Source organism: Crinia signifera, chromosome 5, assembly GCF_055691185.1.
Source record: "Crinia signifera chromosome 5, ASM5569118v1, whole genome shotgun sequence".
In the NCBI taxonomy this organism is placed as follows: Eukaryota; Metazoa; Chordata; class Amphibia; order Anura; family Myobatrachidae; genus Crinia; species Crinia signifera.
Window position 1 is genome coordinate 49,103,829 of NC_139221.1, and position 27,834 is coordinate 49,131,662.

General features: G+C 45.0%; 1 protein-coding gene across 1 annotated transcript; it reads right to left on the bottom strand.

Annotated features, from left to right (window-relative positions):
• Window positions 1-676: 676 nt before the first annotated feature.
• GGH (gamma-glutamyl hydrolase) lies at window positions 677-27,834 on the bottom strand. Its single transcript, XM_083187168.1, has 9 exons — window positions 27,465-27,834; window positions 19,969-20,083; window positions 16,132-16,182; window positions 14,093-14,177; window positions 10,779-10,917; window positions 10,270-10,376; window positions 6,497-6,587; window positions 4,199-4,336; window positions 677-1,149 (listed from the first exon to the last, which is right to left on the bottom strand). Exons 1-9 carry the CDS (start codon window positions 27,751-27,753, stop codon window positions 1,031-1,033), a joined length of 1,134 nt encoding a protein of 377 aa, XP_083043294.1. The 5' UTR covers window positions 27,754-27,834; the 3' UTR covers window positions 677-1,030.

Below are 27,834 nucleotides of genomic sequence, written 5' to 3' on the forward strand. Positions count from 1 at the left end.
TTTGTGTGTAGTTTAAGGGTTTTCAGCACTGCCTGCAAATTACACAATTGGTGCCTTACCTACCATACTTTATAAAGGGACAGTGGTCTCACAAGGAAGGGGCGTGGTCACACAATAGCACCCCCAATTCAAATTATGACACACAGTAACACAATCATATTCCCATTACACCACATGTAGTGCCCGATACATGTTACACCACATAGTAGTGCCCTTTTTCCAAGTTACTCAGTAGTACTCCTTATACATGTATGCCACACAATACTATTGTTTATACAAATAATGCCCACAGCAGTAGTGCCCCCTTACACAAACTGCCCACAGTAAGTGTATTTTATACAAATCTGTCTCTGTCCCTCCAGCAGCTTCCCCTTATGCCTTCTTCACTTCAGTGGCGGTAACTGCATGACATCACATACGACGTGCCAGAAAAGGAATGCACTGGGACTGTTGGGATTACTGTGCAGGGCTGTGGTGGAGGTGGAACCGCATTCCCCCTACCATTACAGGTGGTGGAACTTAGTTCCACCCCATCCCCCACTTTAAACCCTGAATGCATACATACATACATACATACAAATTAACATACAGAACAACATTGACTGTGGCAAACTCAATCATGTATGGGGCCACAATCAATATGTGAAAATGTATTAATAAGAAACAGTACAAGAGATTGAAGTGTCAAGTCAGCATTTAATGGTAACAAGACCCTTCTAGGAGTGACACAAGAAATACATTCGCTAGGCGATAGAACACTCCCACAATGCGTATGATAAATAGAAGTTTACATTCAGTGTTCCCATTACTTTACCACACCTGTAACACGTAAAGCTTGACCTTTCAAATCAACATCTCGCTCTGTTATATAGGAATGTGTATGGTGACTGTATTGCAAATTCCGCTGAATTAGTAGGAAAAATGAATTGTGCGTTTTATAGGCTTTTGCATTTGCTGCAAATAACAATAAGTGCTTAGCAATAACTTCTCACCACAGGCTGCACCACACAATATGCACATCGGAAAAGCTTCAGAAAAAATACATTTGCTCAAAGACAGATTTGTTTCCGGTGTACTCTGGGCAATAATTATAAATCAATGGATACTTTGATTCATCTTCGTCAGAGTACTGATGTTGACTTTTCCTGGCTGCAAACATAAAAAATGCTGTAATTAGTATATTATTTATAGTATACACAAGTGCATTGTCTAGCAAATATGGCTCATTCAAGTTCTATCCAAGTTCTTGCTGCAGTCATCATAACACACTAATCCTGGACTGTCATATGCACAATCACCACGTCCTGTGTGTCATTTTATTACTATTTACTGCACTACACTGCACTATGGTGTAGATGCTTTAATAATGATTATCAGTTAAAAAAAGTACAAGCAGAGCTACAGGGGCTGTAAAAAGTTTTTCAGAGAGAAAAAAAAAATAAAGAAAAACACATGGTTGTACCTCGATTCTCGCCTGATGTTTTGCTTCTGCTATTATCTCCTGGATAGTCTAAAGGCCCCATACACTAATCCAAGGAATCACATGCAGCCTCATATGTGGGACCACATATCGGATTGGAATCTGAGGTTAGGCACATACGATTTGGGCACTTTTCACCCAATTTCTTGGCCTGATCCACTGGAATCAGGCAAAAAGGGCCCAAATCGTATCGCCCAACATTACAGTACGAGGGAAATGGACTATAGCCCAACATTACAGTACGAGGGAAATGGGCTATAGCCCAACATTACAGTACGAGGGAATTGTGCTGTATCCCAACATTACAGTACGAGGGAATTGTGCTGTATCCCAACATTACAGTACGAGAGAATTGTGCTGTATCCCAACATTACAGTACAAGGGAATTGGGCTATATCCCAACATTACAGTAAGAGGGAATTGGGCTGTATCCCAACAATACAGTACAAGGGAATTGTGCTGTATCCCAACATTACAGTACGAGGGAATTGGGCTGTATCCCAACATTACAGTACGAGAGAATTGTGCTGTATCCCAACATTACAGTACAAGGGAATTGGGCTATATCCCAACATTACAGTAAGAGGGAATTGGGCTGTATCCCAACAATACAGTACAAGGGAATTGTGCTGTATCCCAACATTACAGTACAAGGGAATTGGGCTATATCCCAACATTACAGTAAGAGGGAATTGGGCTATATCCCAACATTACAGTAAGAGGGAATTGGGCTATATCCCAACATTACAGTAAGAGGGAATTGGGCTGTATCCCAACATTACAGTACAAGGGAATTGGGCTATATCCCAACATTACAGTACAAGGGAATTGGGCTATATCCCAACATTACAGTAAGAGGGAAATGGGCTATATCCCAACATTACAGTAAGAAGAATTGGGCTATATCCCAACATTACAGTACAAGGGAATTGGGCTGTATCCCAACATTACAGTAAAAGGGAAATGGGCTATATCCCAATATTACAGTATGAGGGAAATGGGCTATATTCCAACACACAAGTATGAGGGAAATGGGCTATATCCCAACATTACAGTATGAGGGAAATGGGCTATATCCCAACATTACAGTATGAGGGAAATGGGCTATATCCCAACATTACAGTATGAGGGAAATGGGCTATATCCCAACATTACAGTATGAGGGAAATGGGCTATATCCCAACATTACAGTATGAGGGAAATGGGCTATATCCCAACATTACAGTATGAGGGAAATGGGCTATATCCCAACATTACAGTATGAGGGAAATGGGCTATGGCCCTTATTCAGATCTGATCGCAGTACAATTTTGTTTGGAAAATGGGCAAAACCATGTGCACTGCAGGTGGGGCAGATGTAACATGTGCAGAGAGTTAGATTTGTGTGACTTATTTTGTTTCTGTGCAGGGTAAATACTGGCTGCATTATTTTTACACTGCCATTAAGATTTCAGTTTCTACACACCCTACCCAAATCTAACTCTCTCTGCACATGTTACATCTGCCCCACCTGCAGTGCACATGGTTTTGCCCATTTCCGAACAAATTTGTACTGCAATCAGATCTGAATAAGGGCCTATATCCCAACATTACATTATGATGGAAATGGGCTATATCCCAACATTACATTATGATGGAAATGGGCTATATCCCAACATTACATTATTGACGACAGGGCTATATAACCACATTACAGTATGAAGAAATGGGCCTATATTTATAACATTACAGTTTGGAAGGAAGAGGCCTATATTTTAATTAGTAATTTATTAATATCTACTTTTATAGCACCAGCATATTTTGAATTTATCATTATCTATTTTGCATAATAACCATCCACAGGCTCCCCCGAGAGGTGTGACTCGCTCCAGACCCCGAGACCAAGTGCGGCAGGTACTCCGTCACTCCCACCGTTGGCTCTCTTCCCCAGAACGTCACGGTGGTAGATGAGACAGACTTCTCCAACATACACCTAGCCGCGCCGCTGGTTCACTATGGAGTGCTCCCGGCTCATTACCATCATCTGCCAGTTGTAGCACAGATACATCTATTTCCAACAGCGAGGCTGCTCTGCGAGTCACCTTTTCATCTCTACAAATCCCCCTCCGTTTTTCCCCCCCCAATGAAACAGCACGTATTTCCATAAACTTACTGGATGGACTTTGTCTTCTCATATCTCATCAAACTCAATTACAAGTTCCCCGCTACTGGACATAACATCATCCTTAGTGGGTAAGAGCAACTGGACATTATTCATATAGCATTGTGTGGGGCATCAGTGATTGCCCAGTGGTCTATAACTATTTCATATCATATTGATTTTATTGTTATATTTTATTAAATAATTGTGATCGTTTATATGAGCTTTTCATCTATTGTTTTTTAATAAATATTTGTGCTTAATTCAGTGCGCTCTCTATAATTATTTGATTAGAATAATTATATCCCCTAGATTTTGCATAATTGCATTTCTCAGGTGTTAGTTGACTAATTGCAAGCATCCTACTACATGTCTTTCTGTACAAAGGATGTGGTCCTGAATTGCATGGGACAGATAAATGCACCTAATAAACTGGGCAAAAAGACAAAGAGGCAGCTTGCATTAGTCCATGCACGTGTAGCATGCATTCTGCATTAGCGCACACGCATGCAGCCTTCATTAGTACACACACATGCATCGTACACTTAGATCAAGGTGGCTCATTCTGATGTTCTTACCTTCCTTAACAAAAAATTCTGCCATATAAAAAGCCACGTGGACAGCTTCAGCCGTGTGTGATATATGTGAGGTTTTCTTCCACTCAAATGGATTTTTTTCTGGGTGCCACTGGACTCCATAAATTGGGTAATTTCGGGCTGCAAGATATAGTTTGTTATTGCAAAACATTCACCTTCAAGAAGTAAGTGTGTGTGTGCGTGGGGGGGGGGATGTGGGGATAGAGGAAGAGGCAGAAAAAGAGAACATGAAAGAGAGAAAACAAAAAAGGGAAAGTGGAACAAGAGACAACAAGTTCAAGAGATAGAGGAAATAATTTGATTGTCGCCGACCATCGAATGATTACTACAGCGCTCGCAGATATAAGACACCTCTCTGGTGTCTTCCATCTGGAAGCGCCCTGTGTAGGAAGCGGACGAGCAGCTGATCCACTGAGGTCAGCTGCCCGCATCATGAGTGTATTTACATAGGAACTCCTACAAAAGGCTGGGCGTTCCCATGGGCGCGACCCCTCGCCACCACCGCCCCGTGCTAGGTGCAAACGGGATGGTGAACAAGCAGTTTGACAGGCCCACTCACACCAAGCGGCTGCACATGCGCATACATGTCGCTAAACATCGCTCCCCTGTACGATTGCGTGGGGAGCAATCAAATCAGAAAGAGAGAGAGACAAGATTGAGACATCAAGCAAAATACAGTTTAGCAAGAGAACAACAGAAAGTGATGAAGTGATGGGTGAGATCAGGCCACAATGACAATAATGACGACTGTAGGTGTATGGTACAGGGGATATTATACATGTGATGACAGTCAGCATGGGCTTGACTTGATGATACCACCTGTAGAATGGAATGGATGGGGATAAAAATTATGAGGAGGCTATTCATTGCATATGTCCTGGCCAGGGCAGCCATCAGGGGGGGACTGCAGTGACTACAGCCCTGGGCCCAGACAGAAAGGGGGCCCAGGACCGGAGTTTATAAAGTATAATTTGTCATAAACAAAGATCACTGTTGAGTAGTGTGGGCCAGTGCTGAGGACACCGGAGGTCTCACCAGGCATTCGAGAAAGGGAAGGGGGGGCCCTGCCTATTCTGTCAGTCCCAGGCCCAACAATCTGATGGCAGCCCTGGTTCTGGCCATCAACATTCACTCAGGTGGATGAAAACAAGATGAAAATGGACACATCCGTAGTACAGTATGTCAAAATGTGAAAACTGCACAAATGTTAAGACTAATAGAAATAGTGCACTATAGTGTGACCTTTGCCCTGTTTTGACCAAAGGTGACCTTAAGACTTTTCATGTATTTTGGGTCATGTGAACACATTGCCAAAATTATTTTTAAATTATTTAAAGACAAAATATACTTCATAATACAAAGAAAAAAAGTTTAATTTTTTTTTTTTCAATAGAGTAATTTTATTATTTTAAAGAAAGGCATTTACATTTCAAAAAGGAATAAAAAACAAAAACATCAAGAATAGTTATCTTATGGATAATTCAATGTTATCATAACAATGAACAATGTAACTGTAAAAAAAAAAAAAAATATATATATATATATATATATATATATATATATATATATATATATATATATATATATATAAATACACCCAACACAAAAAAATAAAATAAAAAATAATAATAATAATGTATTAAATACATAAATAAATATAATATATACTGTCCCATCCAACCCTGTTCCTTAAAATGAGAAATATCATCAAGAAAGAATATTTTCCTAGTTTAAATTTTTAATAAACAAAAAGTTTACAGCAGAAAATGTACATTTATAATTGGCCAAACACAGGTAATCAAGTTTCTATATATAGTGATCCTCCCCAGTTCTTATCCGTCTGCCACAAGAGACAGAAAAAGATTAAGGGGGGTATTCCATGTTGGGTCACGGCTGTCGAGATGGCCCGACAGCCGCGATCCTGTCCCATTTGCGGTCTGCTTGACCAAGAATTTGCAGGCGGGATTCATAGTTCGCGGGACAAGAAGGGGGCGTGGCCGTGAGCTGCGGCCGGGAAGAGGCGAGCTGCAGCCGGGAGCTCGTCAATTCCCAGCCATTCTCGGCAGAACCAGCCCGACTGCTTGTGAAGTCGGGCTCGTTCTGCCGAGATCCCCTGATCAATGCTGTCGGGGAAAACAGCATTGAATAGTGCCCCGCAGCCATATCCCACGTCGGGAGATGGCTGCGGGAGATTGAATATCCCCCTCAGTTGGAGACACAAACTGCATTTTTTTTAATGCCTCAAATAAACATCAGGTTCTCACAAAGTCCAGTCATTACCTTCAAATGTAGATATAAATTCCGTAGTACCATCAGAGTTTGTAGATAAAACATGATAGAAGTTTTTCAGTTTATCATTTGCTGTAAAATTCTGTTAAATAAAACAGACGGTGGGGAAAATAAGCAATCTAGAATTAGAAATAGACAAGCAGAATCATATGGACAGTACTGCTGGTGTGGAGTGTGTATATTCTCCCTGTGCATATGTGGGTTCTCCAATAATCCTATTGCCTTACATACTCCAAATATACTGGTAGTTTAATTGGCTTACAACAAAAAACCCTAGTGTGTAAGTGTGCATTGGGTACTTGTTTCCTAGCACGGCCACAACGATCATGATCGTGGGCATCGTGAGGAAAAAAATCGGGGGCATCGCGGCCATCGCATGCACTAAAAAATCGGGTGCGATTTCCCCATAGGGAACAATGTTAAATACCTCAATTTAGCCGCGATGCCCCCGATTTCCCATAGGAATCAATCTTAAATGGCTCAATTTACCCAAATCATCATAGGGACCAATGGTAAATGGGTCAGAAAACCCCAAAAACACCCCTGAACAGTGAAATGTCCCCCCAAAAGTAGTTGACGCCACCCCACGATCAACGCGAACCCGAAGCGTGGCGAGCGCAGCGAGCCCGCGAGGGGCGGCGGTACGCGTCCTCCGACCTTTTCATACCCCCACTATCCACGTCGGCGTGGAGTTGAGAATAGAATAGTGTGGCAAGCGCAGCGAGCCACCGAGCCCGAAGCGTGGCGAGTGCAGCGAGCCCCGCGAGGGGACACGGATACCTGTGAAGCCCGCGAAGGGACGCGTTTACCTGTGAAGGTATCCGCGTGCGCTCGCCACGCTTCGGGCTCGGTGGCTCGCAACACTATTCTATTCTCAACTCCACGCCGACGTGGATAGTGGGGGTATGAAAAGGTCGGAGGACGCGTACCTCCGCCCCTCGCGGGCTCGCTGCGCTCCCTACGCTTCGGGTTCGCGTTGATCGTGGGGTGGCGTCAAATACTTTTGTGGTGACATTTCACTGTTCAGGGGTGTTTTTGGGGGTTTCTGGCCCATTTACCATTGGTCCCTATGATGATTTTGTGAAATTGAGCCATTTAACATTGATTCCTATGGTAAATCGGGGGCATCGCGGCTAAATTGAGGCATTTAACATTGTTCCCTATGGGGAAATCGGGGGCATCGCGTCTGGACCATTTAAGCCTTTTTTAGCCGCATACGACGCGACCGACGCGATTTTGACTTTTTATAATGCATTTCAATGGGAAAATCGGGGGCATCGCGTCGGTCGCGTCGCAGACCACTAAAAATGACACTCGATGCCCGCGATTGTGGCCGTGCTAGGAAACAAGTACCGTGCATTGTATATGTTTAGGGCAGGCTAGATGGGCCAAACTGTTCTTATCTACCATCAATTTATATGCTTCCATATTAAAAGAGATGCAAAATAGAGATGTGTCCACATACACAGACCACGCGAGTTCCATGACTCAGTAGCACCAAGCGTGCTTTGCGTGCAACTTTTTCCGTTACATACATCTTATTCACAAATCGGTGCGAATAGGACACACTAGCAGTTGTGTGCGACCGCAGCCGATACATCACACACAGATATAAAGGTCTGTGCATCCTGTTCACATAGTTTTGCAAAAAAGGACACACTATAACGGAAATAGCTGCATGCAAAATTGCTCTGCGGTACTGGGGCACACCATGGCATGGCGCGAGACTAGAAGGGCAGTTTAATGCGTGAGATGGCTAGATGTATATGGACACATCTGTATGCATGGGTGTGGTATAGGGTACCGACAGTCGGGATCCTGACAGTCATTAGCCCGACCTCGGGATCCCGACTGCCCGGACTCAGACAGCATGGTGAGCGCAACAAAGCCCCTTGCGGGCATGGTGGCTCGCTACACTCGCCACCTATTTTATTCTCCCTCTACGTGGGTCGTGGACCCCCACGAGGGAGAATAGCCGCTGGCCGTCGGGCAACCGTCTGTCGGAGTTTTGACAGTCGGGATCCCGACATCGGGTAAATGACTGTCGGGACCGTGTCCGGCACCCGTATGCATGTGCTGTATAAGTAATACAATTCAAGAATGTACTTCAGACCACACAATGACATTTAGGAGCTCATCTTAGGGTATTATCTGACTGGTAAATGACGGACTCTTATTTTCCTGGCTGTAGTATAGAGCATCACTGGGTCTGATTGCAGAACTTAGCACTCTGAGGCCCTTATTCTGGTTCACTCGCAAAGGCAAATTCAATCTCAAATGTACAAAACCATGTGTACTGCAGGTGGGGCAGATGTAACATGTGCAGAGAGAATTGGATTTGGGCGGGGTTTTACTTCAAAGTGAGATCTATATTGCAGTGTAAAAATAAAGCAGCCAGTATTTACCCTGCACAGAAACAAAATAACTCACCCAAATCTAATTCCCTCTGCACATGTTACATCTGCAGCATAATACGGCCACGTTAATGCCTGGCTGTTCTGTGTAGAAGGAATGAGGAGCCTGCATGTTGGCGATAACCACAAAGGGTTAAGTATAATATCCTTTGGTATATTAATATAGGATTTCAGGGAATGTTTTTTTACTCTCGTACCCCAACTCCTACACCCCACTCCTAGTGCTCTGCAGCTCTCCTTGCTGCAAACCACTGAGTACTTTGGAATGGATTGCTGTCATAGTCCCGTGTGGGTCTTTGCTAGCTGTGGTCCTCATAGCCAGAGTCAGAGGTGAACATTAACCGGTATCTACGCTACCCTGAGCTGTCCTCGCTGATTTCATCTGGCCGATAAAGTCTGAGAGATGTAAATCCCTCCAGTGTGCCATTCCATATCATAATATGACACCTGTGCAGGTAAATAGTAACAACTATTCTAATAATAAACTAAAACATTAGTGACAGCAATGAAGTATATGAGTAGTTATGAAAGAATTATTATTAGACAAAGATTTTTAGTGGGAAAAATAAAAACTAGCGGACTTAGGCCCTTATTCAGATCGCTTCGCTCGGACGTGAATTCAGGCAGCGTACCTATGTTGTGCGTATAAGCATACGTAGAACCATTTCTGCACATATCTGTATGCAGGGAGCGTGTGAACTCAGCGAGAAGTCCGGTCGCCGAGTGCTCGCTCCTGGCATTCCGAGCAGGGGGTGGAGAGGGGCGTTGTGGCCTGATCAGGGTCATTACCATATGCACACACCCTGCGTTCCATGGGCGTTCCGATGAAAACGTAGGGCTTGCGTATGGAAATGCGGTCGTGACGTGCGTGCGGGGGGTGGACAGCTGACTTAACCGGATGTCAGCTGCCCGCCCATATACCTCCTTTTCTTCATTCATATGTACGAGTGGTCTAGACCACTCGTGCATGGGCGAGCGCTTTCCCCATCATTCGATGGTCGCTGACCATCGAATGATGGGGGAGGTTTCCACAAGCATGCGAATGGATACACACATAAAACATCCGTTGGCATGCCGAGCGGCCGAATTTGGTGTGCGAATATGTGGTGCGGAAGATCCATTCGCTAGGTGGGGTTTGTTATATTCGCTTCGGCCCGTGCATGCGTCTGAGCGAAGCGATCTGAATAAGGGCCATACTGTAGCTACCAAACAGCCGTCACTAACTAGAAGTTACCAGGACAACATGTGCAATATGTAAGTGTAATAATGAGCCCAGCACCAGAGGAGTCACCTGTACAGTGTTTGTTACCTGGAATGTAAAAGGCCCTGATCTGAGCTACATGTATGTACCTGCATAGAGAGACTCCAGAAGTGGAAGTTCGCAGTTATAGGCATTTTGGAGAGAGCCGTGTACACGGGTCCTGGAATATTTCTGAATAATTTGCTGGTTTTTGCATCTAGAGAAGGAACAAACAATGCAATATTCATTTCTTATAAGATATATACTATTATCTCCTGAAATGTCAATCTGGGTGCCCACTATACGACCTGCATGAATGATATGCATGATAAAGATATCCACTTAATGTGCGCTCCTGCGGATCGTTAACGGTATGCTGTACCCGATTGTCTGACCATGCCGTCCAATCTGACGATATCGCTAGTGACTGCATGTTCGGCAGGGTACCGGTGGCGGTACTATATGATATAGTTAACAATATCATCTGGTGTTTAGCCACAAGTCGTTCATTTTTGCGGCGCTGCCGATATGGTCAGTGATATCGGCTGTCTCGCATACCGTGCAGTGTGTGCGGACCTTTAGTGTACTTTACAGCGTGCTGTACAGCTATGATACATACCTTTAGTAAAGTTTAGAGGCAATGATACGTCGTCTGTATCGGTCAGTGTTAGGAGGAGTTCTCCACTTGTGAGAACGGTCAGTTGTTCAAACCCTAAACATGTCCCCCATATAGGAAAGTAGTCCCCTTTGTCATACGCCTGAGAGAAAAGGAAAATGTACATTATTAACACCACACAAAACATCAGAATAAAGGATGCAAGTCTGTCTGCGAGGGGACGTGGGACAAGAATTGGGGTCCAAGAGCTCAAATGTAAAACCAAAAAGGCTGAAAAACTCATGTTGACCTTTTTTATATGTCGACTTTGTGCCTGTTGACCTTTTTGGATCAACCTAGATACTGTTGACCCTATGAACCACACCCACGACAACCTGTCCCATTTTCCCATAACTGGTTTCCCCCTATAGTCGTCCCAGTTGAGGTATAGGCAGATGTTGTAAAACTACAAGTCCCAGCATGCCGTGCCACACTTTTAGCACTCACTAATAGCAAAACTGTGGCAAGGCATGGTGGGACTTGTAGTTTCACAACCGCTTGGAAGCCAGATTGCCTATGCCTGTCTTAGACTGTAAGCTCTCACAAGCAGGGTTCTCTCACCTCTATATTATCTGCATAATTACAGCATGGAATATTTGCTCTGCCATATGTAACTAAATGCCCATACACACTGGGCAACTTTGAGCCGAAAGCCGCTCAAAACAGCAAGTTTGAGCGGCTTAGAGCTCAAAGCCGCCCAGTGTGTGAGCCCCGCTCCAGCGTCATAGCCGGGAAAGCTGCTCATCTCACTGAGCTACCCCCCCCAAGCGATGATAGCAATCATCTCTTTCCATACATGCCAGGGCTGTGGAGTTGGAGTCGAGGAGTCAGAGCAAATTTCGAGTACCTGGGGTCGGAGTCGGCAAACAATGCACCGACTCCAACTCCGAAAATTATAATTAATGACTTCTCTACTTTAAGAATAAAGACCAATGCATGCAGTGCCTCACGTACCCGCAAAACGAACACGTTAAGTGACCATGAAAAAGCATGCTTTTCATGTGCTTCACTATATGGCACGCAACGCACAATTCGGAGCACCAATACTTATAAATGTATTCTCCCTTGTAGTTTACAACTTATTTCCAATGTTCAATAACTCGAAAAATTAATTCAAACAAGCTCTCCCACCATACGCACAAGATCTTTTTGCGCGGATGAAGATCTTGTTTCATGCGCGGGGTCGTTTGTTTACCTTGGCTAAGTCATTCCTTACGCTGGTTCATATTGATGTGCAGGCACCATTTTTCGTCGCCAGTAACGATTCGGTAATTGAACGGTGACGAGCAAGCAAACCAGCGGACAAACATTGTGTTTGTCCTTTGCTTAAACTGTTCAATACAGTAGACTGTTGGCTTTCCAGCCTCTAGTTTCTGTAGTAATAATATGTATGTTGCCTTTCTTTCCTTCAAGGAATGTATCAAATACATTTGCATATTAATACAGAGGAGTCGGAGTCGAGGAGTCGGGGTTAGCCGTATGAGGAGTCGGGGTCGGAGTCGGACCATTTATCTACCGACTCCACAGCCCTGATAAATGCTGGGCATAGAATTCGTTGGGGGGGGGGGGGGGAGTGGAGCGCTCCTCCCCCCCCCAACGAATTCTATAACTAAAAATACAGGAGCTGCTTAAACTTAAAGCGCAAGACCACACAAACTTCCACATGCTGGGCATAATCGCCCAGTGTGTATAGACCTTTAGTACATTTGTCTGTTCCATTTTGTGCTTACGCACTTTATTGGATCCTTTACCCTGTGCACCGTGCAGGAAAACTCATAAAGTCTTGTTATTTGTGTAAATACTTACACAGCGGATGTGGAACAGAAATCCTGTTTTATAGTTTCACCAACTTTTAACTAGATCCTGTTCTAATGTTTCTGACACATTCTAATGGTAACAGGGATTACACGGCGTCGTTCTGTACACAGATAACAAGGTTTTGGATTTTGAATATTTTACATTATTCTTTGAAGAATTTGATCAACCAAGGCTTGAAACTGTATGATATTAGAGAAGTAAATCTACAGGTCTTAACCCCTTCAGTGGTGTTATTTTATAATTTAGGGAGTGTTCCCCACAGGCATACCTCCCAACACGGGACTTTTCCGCTTTCCGTGGGAATGTCCCATGTTTTGGGAACGTTCCCGCGTACCGGGGCTGGCAGTGTCCCGCGGTGGTCACCCCTGAATAGATTCTGTGTGCATGAGCACAGCGTTTATTCATGCCCCCACATCGGCAAAACCGTGGGCGTGGCCTTGCGAGTATAGGCCACACACCATCCCCGCTAGCCCCCCCCAAAAAAAAATCCGGGCGCACACCAGCGTCCCTCCACACACATCCTCAAAGTTGGGAGGTATGCACAGGGCAGGTTTTTTGGGGAGAGTGCTCCCTAAAAAAAAAAAAAAAAAAAACACAGCCGAGTGTCCTGGGGCCGGGCAGCGCTGCTGTGCACTAGATCAGCCGCTGCCCGGCCCTGCCCTGCCCCCGGGCAACCCGGCTGTGTGACGTTAGCGAGGTCATGCCGCACACACAGCAAGGAGACAGGGTCGGGCAGCGGCTGAAGCAAAGCTCATCGCTCAGCTCAGCTGCGCTGCCCGGCACTGCAAGGAGGGGGAGAACGTGGCAATCCTGGAAAAGGGCACTGAAGGGGTTAATGATGCACACAGTTTGCAGACTTGTTTTTTTCAAAAACACTAATACAGGGGAAAAAAATAATTATTAATGCTACATAAAAACAATGGGGCCGATTCAGACCCATTCGTATGGGTCAGAATTCGGCCCCTTTTCCGATGGTGTAAGGTCTGCGCATGTGCGTAAATGCGTAAGTGCAGACCCCCTGTGCGAACACCTTCAGCAAGTATCACACGGGCAGGGGAGGGAGGGGGGCAGAATCAGAGGAACGCCCAGCGTCTCCATGAAAACGCTGGGCGTTACCCTGGGAACGCAGGTGGCTTGAAGCCTGCATGGGAGGGGCAGTGGACATCACATGATGCGATCTGCGGAGGAAATAACAGTCAGGTTAGACGGACTTATTTCCAAACGCAGGCCGACCATCGAATGATTTCTCCTGCTCGCGGCCACATCCCCTCGCATGCCAGCAAAGGGATTTGGGCGGCTGTTCAGCGGGGTTGCGTTACGGTGCTCGCTAGGCACAGAATATACAGCCAACCTGAATCAGGCCCAATATACACAGAATTACATTTCTGATATTTCAGATTATGATGGAGATAAAAAAAAAAAAATTGATAACTTTGACCAAAATTTACAAATAAAGTTACCGCTATGGCGAGGTCATAGAATATCCTGGACACTCTTGCATATTCAGAATGTAGAAGATCGACGTCACCCCCAGGAATAAGAATCCTAAGAAGTAACATATTAAAATGGAATAGGTCAATTGTACAGAAAAAAAAGGGGGGGGGGGGGATAAAATAATAAGCAACAATATGTTTTAGTGTGCGTAAAAGGGAAAAGGAAAATCACTGATCTCAGTGCACATTGATGAAGCCAAAATAATAGGTCAGTATCCAATTAGCTGCGGTAATGTATCCCAACTAATGGAATAAGCCAATTAGGACCGATAAGCCTCAGGCGCCGGAAGCACCATCCACGGTTGGCAGCTACCGGCGACCTGCTTTTGCTCAGTAATGCATGGGTCTGGGAACCTATTCGAAATCCTATTTGTTACCACCCAAAACGTGTCATTTACTGCATGATAAAAAATGGGCTAGAATTGGATAGTGCCATATACTATTGGCTATTTTACCCCGACTAAGTACATTAACATTGGCAATTGGATTACGGCCATATAATTTAAATAAGCAACAAAAATCACTGTAATATTGATTATGAGATTTTATTCTACTTCTAATATCCCTGCTTGGCAACAGGACCCCAAGTTAGGTTTTAACCACCAACTGGGGGAAAAAAAATTCCCCCAAAATGTCCCCAAATTTGCATTTTTCTTAATACTAAATGATGTAAATAAGAGCAATTTAAACCTGACTTACAATAATGATCATTTAAAACCCTGAAAATTTGGAGAACAAAAAACAGACACATAAAAAAAAAAAAAAGTTTTGGAGTTACTATAATAAAATATCTCTCCTTATACTTCAGCCATCAGCAGGGGGCACCCATGACTCTACTGGATGATGGGGTAAGGGCATTTGAAAGGGATGTGGTGCTGCAGATTAATCACAATTCCTATGGAGGGTGAGTAAAGGGAAGACTCCGCTTCCCAGAGCCCAGGCTTCAGCATGACCGTCTTTCTGCAAACAGGTGGGTGATACTTTTTGAGATGAACTCTCTACTGTTGCCCAGCAGGAGGATGCAGTGATGAGCTTGCCATGGCAACCAAGGGGCAGGTATGGTGGTCTGAGACCAGCAGATGCTATAAGATTTTTAAAAGTTACCTCTTCTGTAGAATGCCCCAATATAAAAGTCCAAAATGGGATTCCAGGGAGTCATCTTTAAGGATAATTTTACATTTTGGGGCAGATGTATTAAGCCTTAACAAGAGATAAATGCCAGGGTGATAAGGAGAGATAAACATCCAGCCAATCACCTGCCAACTGCCCTGTTACAGGCTGTGTTTGAAAAAAGTCAGTAAGGAGCTGATTGGCTGGACGTTTATCTCTCTTTGGCCCTTATTCTGATCTGTGCGGCCAGATCAGAATATGCGGCCAGGACCGTGCAGGCGAATCCCCGCCTTCCATACGGATCGCCACCTCCGTCCGTACGCGGATATGTGGCGGTCCGCATGAAAGTGGACGGGGATACGCCTCCTCCATCTTGGGAGCAGCCCCTGCATTCGATGGTCGCCGAACATCGAATGTAGGGCCGCATGCTCCACCAGCTCCCGACACCCTAGACCACACGGACACTTGTCCGTATGAAATCATGTATGGGGGCGGGCAGCTGACATCCGGCGATGTCAGATGCCCGCCCCCTACACATGCGTCACGGCTTTATTACCATGCATACGCCCAGCGTTTGCATGGGAACGCCCATGAAACGCGGGGCGTATGCATAGGGTAATGAGGCTAAGTAGCCCCTCACGCCCCTCTCCGCCCCCTGTGCGGCGTCTAAAAAAAACGTACGGCGAAACCGCTTGCACATGCGCAGAGTGACCTCTGCACATGCGCAGACGAAAAACATCGGCGGTACGACCGCAAGCGGCAAACACCGCACCAACCAGAATAAGGGCCTTTATCACACTTGAATTTATCTCCTTTTAAGGCTTAATACATCTGCCCCATTATTTGTAACCATGTTCCACACAGAAAGTTTTAAGTCAGATGTGTTCTAGACATACCCATTAATTGAATTGAAGATCTTCACATACTCTGACTCTTGAAGATTGATCCTGAAAAGATCCAAATTAGTACCAAGTTAATTAACTGCAGATGTCCAAAATTCGGAACAGATTAAATATGACACCAAGCCCCTTTGTGCAGAACAACTAAGATTTCTTAATACAACACAATAATTGAACAGTTTTAAAATGTATTTTGCTCCTTGATGTCAAATATTCTAAGCCTCATTATTGCAGGTTGGAGAGTCTGGTTAAGGTTGTTAATGTGTAAGTTCAGTGAAGTAGGGGTTTGGAGAAGTAAGTCAACCAGGTGTCTAAATATGCCCACACATGGCACAATTTTCTGAACAATCAAATCTGTCACCCAATATCCCTTGCAATCCAGAACACTCCCGGCCAATATAAATTATGCACACACACAGAAGGATTATGCAAACGATCAGAGGATTTGCTGAAAACGTTAAAACATCATTAGCACATAGTTCATCACTACTACATACGAAACGATGCAAGACAGCAAGCAAGATGCAGTGGGTACACGCATTACATCGATATGTCCACACACGGACAGGACAGTTTTTAAACAATAGGTCATTCCAATTGGGCGAAAATCTAGTGGCGAGTTGCCCATCCCATCTTCAATAGAACTCCCCTCTTAGTAAATAAACCCCACACTGCTTGGAGATCTTTGACCTCTAATTTCCGCTCTTTCGTTGTGAGCCATTGCCAAATGAATGCCTAATCTTCCCCTGACTCACTGGTGTGCTTGTGGTCTACAGACAATGAGTGACCTTCTGCTATGGCACACTAGTGTGCCTTGAGCTGTTCTCAAGTGTGCCCCCAGATCTAGAGATGCCCAAACCAGTTTACAGCCACCACCAGTTCAACGGTTATTTACTGGTCTCTTCTTATGTAAAGGGACAATGTATTTTTTATTTGTTACCTGTGGGGACCAGTGAGTTTTTTTATATGGGGGCCAATAGGTTTGTTTGTTTTTCCTGTGGGGGGCAATGTGTTTTACCCCGTGGGGATCTCATGGTGTGCCTTGGAAATTTTAAAATCTCATTTAGTGTGCCGCAATTAAAAAGGTTGAAAATCACTGTTCTAGATGGTGCTATTTTGCTTTCCTTTCACCAAATTCAGGAACTATTTTCACTCCCCCAGTCTGAATTATTTCACTATTTTCAAGTTCAACACTGGTTTCAAATGTATCCAGCGAATTATAGGATTCTGATCCTCTGACCTCAGCTGTAGTGGCACGTGCAAGTTCCAGCAACAGTAAAAGTGACATTTCCTGTTGGTAATAAAACACTCTTAGATTTATTGTCAGTTTTGTAAATCTACTGGTCAGAACCGATGGGGGGGGGGGGGGGGGGGGTTTGGAAGATCTCAGGATTTCTCTCTCAGAAGTCCAATGGGGACAAATTTATACTTTATCTTTCTGTATGTCCCTAAATCATTCAGAGTGGCCTATTAAATTATTCAATACATTATACCTTACCCCTCGATAGACTACACCCACTCTGGACCACATGTTCTAAATTTTGTCAGAGACAATGTGGAGAGCTGGGTCATTCATTTGATATCTTCCAGTCCTGCCCTGTCCTGTTCTCCAGACCTATTGGGCAGATTTTTTTTTACTAATTAATAAGGTGTTAGGCCTCTCTCACCCCATCACCGTATTTTTACATGCCCACCCTACTGTACCTTAATTCAACTCAATCAAAGATATTTACTCAGAGATCGCAGCACATGTGCTGCACCAGCTCCATCATGGAAACAACCTCTACTACTAACCCCCCCCCCCTTTAAAGTATTCCACAAAGTAGTTAATTTCCACTAGGAGATGGTGCAAAATTCTGTCTCTCATCCTCTCATTAGGGTAGCCAGTTCCAGGATTGGTGGTATCCCGGTATTTGGCCCCAAAATTTGGCAGGTCCAATTCCGGGCAGCATCTGAGCACATGCTTAGACACTGCCTGGCTTCTCCAATCCCCTGCTGTGTGGCTCGCGCAGCGTGACATGGTCAGAGACCATGCTGCGCAGGCCGCACCATCCGGCTCCCAGCCTCACTGCCCACCAGCCTGGCGGCACAGCCCACCTGCCCATCTCCTGGACGCATGCACCCATATAAGTATGCTTTTATTTATTAGGGAAGCCAATCCTGAGGTTCAGCATTTTTAAATTTTTCGATTGAAAAATTCCCCCAGGATTGTGCTGTCCTATTACTTTGTGCTACCTGTTCTCCCTCTTTTATCTCTTTACCCCCTTCCTATAAAATGTTTAATTTTTTAAGAAACATTACTGATGTGAGAAAAAAACCAGGATACGGTCACTAGGTTTACAAGCATGATCCCACTTCAGTCATGAAGGTCGACATGGGTTAAGTCGACAGGGTCATTAGGTCGACACAAGCAATAGGTCAACATGAGAAAGGTCGACATGGGGTTTTTCACTTTATTTGAGCCGACAGACAGTATTTCATGCCTTACCATCCACGGTGCCCGAAGCATGGCGAGCGCAGCAAGCCATGCGGGGGGGGACGTGGTGCTACGTTTCATTGTGCATGTCGACGGTTTCAAAATTTGGGACAACCCCCCCCCCCATTTCGACCTTTTGACATTCTGCTTGTTTTGACCTAATAACCATGTTGACCTTCCTACATGTCGACCATCCTGCATGTCGATCCAATGATCCATACCCAAAACACAAAAACAATAATCTCTGGGCTATTTGCACATTTTTAATGGTCTGCCTCCTACATAAAGAGTGCAGCCGAATTCTACTTTCTGGACTAAATTTCAAGACCCATAGACCCACATACAAGTTTGTATACAGGTTTATGGTTCCGACTGAAAATGTGATTGTTTGGCGAGGCTAAAAACCATCACTGCAAAGTACTGCTCTGTTATGCTTCAGTATATAGAATGTGCTGGAAGACTAAAACCCAATACTACATGTAGAACCAAGGGAAGAGTGGGACCACAAACATTCTGCCAGTTAGGAGAATATCCGCTACTTGTGTATTATCACGGCGCCTGAATTCTCTACGTACGTAGACATAGTTAAATCGCATTGCATGCCATTATTGTATTGTGATGCAATGCAATTTTATCGGTTATAATGAAATTTAATGTACTATACCATTAAATGACATATCATGCCATTTATTTAGCCCCCCCCCAGTATCGACATCATCCCGAAGCGTGGCGAGCGCAGCGTATTATGTTACATGTATTATGCGTCCGCTCGCCATGCTTCAGGCTCAGTGGCTCGCTGCGCTCGCCACACTATATAGAATCAGCTCCACACCGCCGTGGATAGTGGGGGTATGAAAAGGTCGGACGGACGCGTTCTGCTGCCCCTCGCGGGGTTCACTGCGCTCACTACGCTTCGGGATGACGTGGATAGTGGGGGGGGCCTAAATAAATGACATTATATGTCATTTAATTGTATAGCACATTAAATGGCAATATTATTTATCCCATCAGAACATTAAAAGATAGGGTTCGTTTAAAAATAGCTATGAAAAAGATAGGGTGCGATAAAAAAATCGCATCGCATGCCATTATTGTATGGCATGTGATGGGATATCACATGCCATACAATAATGGCATGCGATGCGATTTTTTATCGCACCCTATCTTTTTCATGTATTCACTGACAGAGAGCAGTCAATACATAACATAGGCAAATAATGGCATGCAATGCGATTTCACTACCCTGAATAGCCCACTACACAAATGCCGTAGTGAGCGCCGTGATAATACACAAGTACCGAATATCCCTGTGCTGATAAAGTTGTCATTGACTACATGGTAGGACAAAGGACTGTTACCTTATAGGGATTACTCTTGCTCCAGCTGATTCAAGATTCTTCACGTAAGATGCAGCAATATACGAACGGCCAAGGTGCAGCAGGTTGAGAAAGTGTGTCTCTTGCGCTAATACACCTGCATAGAAAATGGAGATGCACTATGAGAAAATGAGATTGCGTAAGGGAACACATTATTATCATTATCAACAACAACAACAACAGTTATTTATATAGCGCACACATATTCCACAGTGCTTTACAGATACATTTTTGGCCATTCACATAAGTCCCCAGTGGAACTTACAATCTATATTCCCTACCACAAGTACACACACAGACATTCTAGGGTGTATTTTTTTAGGAGCCAATTAACCTACCAGTATATTTTTGGATTGTGGGAGGAAACCCACGCAAGTACGGGAGAATATACAAACTCCACACAGTTAGGGCCATGGTGGGAATCAAACCCATGACCTCAACGCTGTGAGGCGGTAATGCTAACCATTACACCATCCAGTATGGACGGTGTAATGGTTAGCATTACCGCCTCACAGCGCTGAGGTCATGGGTTTGATTCCCACCATGGTGGGAATAGTACGCCCCATGCAAGATAAAGTTGAGATCGTAATTTTCCTACAAAGAGATCCCACTAAAAGGATCAGCAATGGCTGACAGAAGAACGGCTTGTACTATTGGCAAAACAATGCAATGTGAAAACTACAGTTATTGGTAGTTCAATATAAGTGGTCGTTTAAGGAACTAGCATCATTTCCAGAAGAGACACACGAGATAGTGGCTATACATTTAATAATACGACTATTCAAGAAAATAAGATTTAACAGAACTGTTAGTGAACTTTAAATGTGAAAAAAAAACTTCTGTAAAAGTTTGTAAATAATTAATAGTTTGCTATTAATGAGTATTAAGTGCAATGACTGGCTGATATATGGGACTATGAATAATGCAAGTCATCCCTGCAGGAATGAGACTACTGCTAGCGTATCTGTAAAAGGCAAGGCTACAGTTAATGGGAGCTCCACGTGTCATGCATGGGTAAGCTGTTTACACAAATGAATAATGATGACTAACAAATCCAACAGTTGATCTTGAGACAGTTTTGCCAGCGATTGTAATTTACAGGAAGTAATCATGTCGGTGGTGATTTACCACAATAACAGCCTCTGATTTATGGCGAGATCCAGTGGACTGATTAATAACCTACTTAGAGAGCTGGGAAGAAACACCAATTATAAAGCACACTTAGGACATTGTCGGTAACCAGAGTGAAGTGACAAATATTTATATACTGTATTTTTAGCACCATAAGATGCACTTTTTCTCCAAAAAATGTGGGGGGGAAAGTGTGTGCGTCTTATGGAGCTAATACTGCAAAAAAAAAACCTGCAAAAAAACTCCTGGATGCTGCTGCACCAGAATCTCAGGAGCTGCAGCAGAGCCTGCTCCCCCCCATCCCCTGGTACTTGTCAGCAGCTTACAGAAGTCCGAGCAGTGGGGATCATGCAGTGTGCTGTGGAGACCGTTCGGTGAATGGGATATCATCGGCGGGGTCCCTGCGGTAGATGGGAACTAGTAGAGCTACTAGTTCCCATCTACCGCAGGGATCCCACCGTGATATCCCATTCGCCGAACGGACCCCACAGCACATTGCATGATCCCCACTGCCGGACCTCTGTGTGTTGCTGACAAGTACCAGGGGAGAGGGAGCGGGGCATTACACTATTTTTTTTTTCTTGTAATGCGCGTCTCCTCGCTGCGCTCGCCACACTATATAAAATCAACTCCACGCCGACGTGGATAGTGGGGGTATGAAAAGGTGGTAGGACGGGTAACGCCGCCGCTCGCCATGCTTAGGTTGGCGGTTATCGTGGGGTGGCATTAACAATGGGGGTGGGGGCATTTTACATACACATTACCCATCAGGGTGGGTATACAATGAAAAATCGGGTATGATGGGCAATTTAACATTGGTTCCTATGTAAAATCGGGTCCATCGCATTGTATGCCATTATAATGGCATGCAATGGACCCGATTTTACATTTGTCGGGAAACCTTAAAAAAAGCCCAAAATCGGGTCGGTCGGGTCCCATCGCATACCTTAACTTAAGGTATGCGATGGGACCCGATGGGTGCCGTGCTAGGAAACAAGTAACTAGAAATGTATTGCCAATTAAAATATACAGAAGACTTAAATGATCAAAGCAACTAATACTTAAAGCCAACTTGACATTAGATTTTAAAAAGAGAAGAAGTGCAGAAGTTACCGGTGACTGTACATGAATACACAAATGAACACACAAGTCCAGTGAATAACCAATGGCCCAAATCCAGATGTGGGGGTTTATTTACTAGGAAGGGAATTCTTAATCAGATGGGATGTTGCTATGGGAAACCAATTAGAATCTACTTCTTGTTTATTTAGCACCTTCTAGAATATATTAGATAAAATCTCAATGGTTCCCTTTAGCAACATCCCAATTGAATTATAACTCCCGTATTAGTAAATAAACCCTGCGCATTCCTTTGGGTCACAGTGACCATCAGCAGTAATTGGAGGAAAGGTTTACAAAGTGAGGGACAGGTAGACACCATTTGGGGGTGGTAACAGAGAGTGGATAGAAAGCCGCAGATGTGTGATGAGTGTTCAGATGGCATTTTCTGGGCGTGCATAACAGTTGTGATCTTATTGCTACTGGAGAGTCCTCTGCACCCCAGGAGAGCACCTTATACTGTGCATCTTGAGAGGCCCTCAGATTCTGCATCATGAACCGATTCGTGATTGTGGTACTGATGTACAGCAGTTGTACGCAGTCTGATGGAAATGATGCAATAGCAGTGGGCGTCGCTCTGCTCAGGTAAGTTTCTGCCCATATTAGCATATAATTACAATTGCAAATAACAAGATTGAAAAACAATCACTACATCTGAATTAGGGTCCAATGTGTCTGGGTATGTGACCTATCAGATACTTGTTCTGATAGTCCAGAAAGTTTAAAGCTCAGTTTAATTCATTAAACCTAATACTGTTCATTCACCGATACCCCATTCACACAGAAAACAAAAATTACCGAGTGAAGTAGTTCTACCCGGTAATTTTGTGAATAACACGGGTCCTTTTCTGGCCAACCAGGGTCGTAAATCCCGGGTCTCCAACCCTGGAATTTACCAGGGTCGAGGTCCCGGGATTTACGACCTAGGTTGACCCTTTCACACAGAAGAAATCCCTGTGTTATTCAGCAAAATACCGGGTAGAAATTTGAAACCCGGCAATTTGTTCTTTTATGTAAAGAGGGTCAGGTTGCTCCCGCCAAAATGACCCGGATAATTGACGGGATTTTCAGACTTTTCTGTCTGAAAGTGGTTTTACTGATTTATTTTTGTAACTGTTAAAAGGTTTTGTATTACTTAGGAACTTTTGTTGTATTTGTGCTATTTGTATATTTGTTGTATTTAAAGAAAACACAAACAGTACACATATGGCCCGTGTAACGGACAATACTATATATTTCTTATTTTCTACCTTTAGCGGGTTTTCTAGTTTTTCTTGCCAACACGTCTGGAGACAGAAGAAGCAGAATGCTGCGTAACAGCTGCTGTAACGCTACTAACAGAAGAATCTGAGCTGCATCGACTGTATATCTGCACTTGTCAGTGTTCTGTTTGCAGTACCAGCAGTCTCCCTATCGTCATGTTATTGTAATACCAAAAATGGTCGAAGACTGTTCGCTGGAGAGATGAGGAAAAGAATATGGTGACAATGGCAGCAGCATATCTGCTATTTGTTTATGCTCCAGTAACAAATCTGTACATACTTCAGACTTGTTGTACAAGGTAGCAGTGGAAAAACCTCAAACAATCTGACACCGCTCCATGACAGATTAAAAACCTGCTAAACTTGTTTTCACCTGAAACCATTTAAGGGACAGATTTCCATATACTGTAGTGCAACTGTACGCTAGACTCTCTACATATAGAATTACGAGGAATGTCACAGAGCGGACACCTATATGTATAGTCAGTGGCGGATCTACATTTCTGGGAGTCTGAACTGCTACGGGAGCCCCTTCACAACCAGCAACAGCAGGGCAACATCCAACAAAGTCTACTTTACACTGCACTCCCCCCTCAAAAATGACCTAACAGCACCTTGGGTCACTAGGTCGACATGCATTAATTCGACATGGTCATTGGGTCGGCACAAGCTTTAGGTCAACATGGAAAATGTCGACATGCGTTTTTCATGTTTTTTTGTTGACTATGTCACCTTAAGTCGACATATACACCGTATAAGTGTACCGTGTCCCCTCACATGGCTCGCACGCGCTCGCCATGCTTCGGGCACGATGCCTCGCACACTATTATAGTCTCAGTCCTGTCCACTTGGATAGTAAAGTATGAAAAAAACATCTTTAAAAAAAAAAAAAAAAAACATGTCGACATGTTTCATGTTGACCTTTTCCATGTCAACCTAATGCGTGTGTCGCTCTAATGACCTTGTCGACCTAATGCATGTCGCCTAGGGTGGCCAATCCCAGGATTGTCGGGATCCCCGGATTTGGTCCCAAAATTGCCAGGATTTGAATCCCGTGATTGGAGTTGGGATGTGCATGCGCGGTTTAATGCCAGGCAGTGTCTCAGCACCCACTCAGACACTGCCTGGCTTCTCCCGTCCCCAACTGTGCAGCTCTGCGCAGTATGGTCAGAGGTCACGGTGCACAGGTCACACAGCCGTGCCACCCACCTCACTCTTGGCAGCACTGCCCACCCGGCCGCACACCTGTAAGCCGGGGCTTTTTAAAAAAAAATTATTAAGGAAGCAGATCATGGAATTGAGTATTTTTCAATCCAAAATTCAATTGAAAAAATGCCTCTGGATTGGCTTCTCTGCTGTCAGCCTAATGCTTGTAGTCCCAGTGACTGCACCTCGTTAGGCCAACGGAAGATTTTGCCTGTTGCATTAACTACAGCAAATGATTAATTATGTGTCTACCCAGTTCCTAAATGTCCTTCAGTGCAGTATATTCCACGACTCTACAGAATTAAAGGAAAAAAGATCCATGGAAATCCTTATGACAATAGGCATCAGCAGCTATGTCCACATTGCCTACATATTGCAAGGTGCTTTAGTCATCTACCATGGTACTTCCTGGGCAAGGATTTAGGTGTCTTTCATCTGCAGGATTAGCTGAGGCACAATTCAAACTAATGGCAAACACTATTTATTATCGTTAAAAATATTTTGATTCACAGCATGTCTGTCACTCACAGCGGAAGCACTTTTTTGTCAATGGTGACACACAATGGAGGCAATCTGTGTTAGCGGCTACACACAGCGGTCGCAGCTGTACACGCAGGTAAAATCTTTCTCCATCCAATGATTTTCCCCTTTCTCTTAGTGCTGAGTCAGTCTAGACACACTCAGTAGTGCAAAGGCCAAGGGGAGAAGGAGGACGCTGATTTCATCGGCCCTCCCTCCTAACGGCCACGGAACATCCTGGAAGTGCCGACGTAACGCCCCCAAATGCCTGATGGGTGTTAATCACCCTGGGAGTTAAGAGTAGACTGGCCTTCACCCGCTGCCCTCAGACGGATAGCACGCGCACTGCGTACCATGCACGGTTGTCCGATGATCGCTCAGGCAGCAAATTTGCAGCCAGCGAATGGGTCTGAAACAGGCCCTTTGTGACTCCGGTGACACTCACACAATTGGATGCATTTTGTGCACTGGTGACACTAATACAGTTCTGTAAAACCAGTACGTCCTGTCAGGCCTGATGAATATTAGTCATAATGTGCTTCAGTATAATCACTGGTTCCTAATGAACTGAATGTAATGTAAACACAGGTTCTGCCCAAGAAATGCCAGTCTACACAGACAAATCCAAGTGAATGTTTCCAGACTGTGGTTGGCTATCAGTCCACACTGACACAGCGATCACAACACAACCTATAGAGTCATTTACCCCGACCAGGGCTAAAGTCCCCCGACAAGCTACTACGACTTATCTTAACACAAGGTGCGATTTTAACTGGTGGCCGATGTTGACTAACGATTTAAACTAGCTGCACTGACAATTTGCCTTGCTTGCTAGGTGATACTGACTTAGCGGGGCTATGCATTGGCATGTACACCCCTTTAGCCTCAAGTCATGTCTGATTTTCCTGGAACTTCTCCGGCAGCTCCCGAGAGTCCTTCCATCTGATTTTGCACTTGATGTGCTATTTTTACATGCAATTTATCAGATGGGCTATACTACAGGGGCTGGCAAATATGGCTATGTTAGGCAAATTGCATGCAATATACAGCTAGAGCCGGCTTAAACTTTGCAGGGGCTGGCGATACTTCGCCAGCCGCCGCGTGGCGCGCCTGGTGGCGCGCCTGGTGGCCTGACCCAGTGGCAACGGAACTTCCAGAGTCCCCGCCACCTTCCCTGCCACCGGTCCCCCTCGCCGCCCTGACCCCCCCCCCTAACCCTGTCCTTGAAGCGGAGACGGGCAGAATGCCGCTGCCCCGCTGATGGAGGATTGGGACGCGCGTGCCCGTGAGAAGCACGCGCATCCCAGTTCAGTGTGGCCCCTGTCCAACGGCGCTCGTCAGAGGGGAGGCTCTGGCGAGCCCTGGCCAAAGATGACAGGGGCTACATCTGTATCACAAATGCTAAGAACAGCCACAATGCGCACCGGATGCCTGCAATTCTGATTCATCCTACGTGCAGCAGGTCCGATCTCCAACGTGATGCGCATGGGAGCACGCATCGGATTTGATGGGATGTTAAGCACATGCAATTCATCCCATTTCTCAGAATTTTCGTCAGAATCGAATGAAAAGTGGCCAAATCCCACTAGTTTATGGCCAGCTTTGGGTCTAATGCGATGTGCACCGTGCCTTTTGGACTAGATTGCATCACATCTAGTTCAAAACACATGCGATGTGCTAAAGCAGCGTGAGTTTTGAACTAGATGCGATACTTTATGTGCTATGCGATGTGCTCGGAAACTTGCATCTCAAGCCCGTGTCTGGGCCCCATAATGTAGGTGTCAGGCCAGTAGCATAGTACAGTAACATAACATGGATAGGACAGTAACACAGGCCAGTAACATAACATACATAGGACAGTCAGTAACACATAGGACACAGGAGGACTGTAACATATGTCCTAGCAGGGTAATAGCACTTGTGCAAGGGACATTACCAGTGTTTACACTCACTACCTCCTGCCCCCAAATCCATCCCCTCCTCCCTCATGTGTAACCACAGCCCAATGCAGGGAGAGGGTGGGAGAGGCCACAATCCATCGGTCACACACCGCCCCCTGCCCCCAGACTATACTGCAGTGCTGCTGTAGAACGAGAAGTCGCAGCATGCCCACAAGCCTCTGCCTAGCTGTGTTTTAGGTGCCAGTTACAGCATTACAGAAGAATAGCTGTGGGTGCCCGGCATGAGGCGGAGAGCAGGGATCCGGGCCCCCAGTAATGGCCCCATGTCACCGGCTCTTACCAACGACGGGAGTGTGGTTGATGGGAGGCTTCGTGCTGTGCAGGTAGGATCCCCAGGAGCTGCTGAGGAGCAGCACAGCCACCAGCAGCATCAGCAGCACGGCAGAGCCCATGATAGCAGAGCATCGGAGGAGTCTCTCCTTCCTGACAAGCAGCAGGACCGGCCGGCACTGCCTCCAGGGGAGGAGGGGGGAGCAGAAGGGCTGACTAACAGCAGCGAGGCGGCTGCAGCATCCCCTCCTGTCCCTCCGCCTCCTTCCCAAGTCACAGCCAAAAGGGCCGCATTGCATCAGCGAGCCGTGCCCCTGTAGGCAGGGAGAGAAATAATGGCTGCTACCATCTGTGCTTCCGCATATATGGCCACTGTACTA

Excerpts from the sequence above, each read along its gene's own strand:
- GGH (XM_083187168.1), bottom strand. The coding sequence starts at position 27,753 with ATGCAATGCGGCCCTTTTGGCTGTGACTTGGGAAGGAGGCGGAGGGAC. Across the intron at positions 14,178-16,131 it reads ATCTTCAATTCAATTAATGG|GATTCTTATTCCTGGGGGTG; the intron begins GTATGTCTAGAA and ends GTTACTTCTTAG. Across the intron at positions 10,918-14,092 it reads TCTATGACCTCGCCATAGCG|GCGTATGACAAAGGGGACTA; the intron begins GTAACTTTATTT and ends CTTTTCTCTCAG.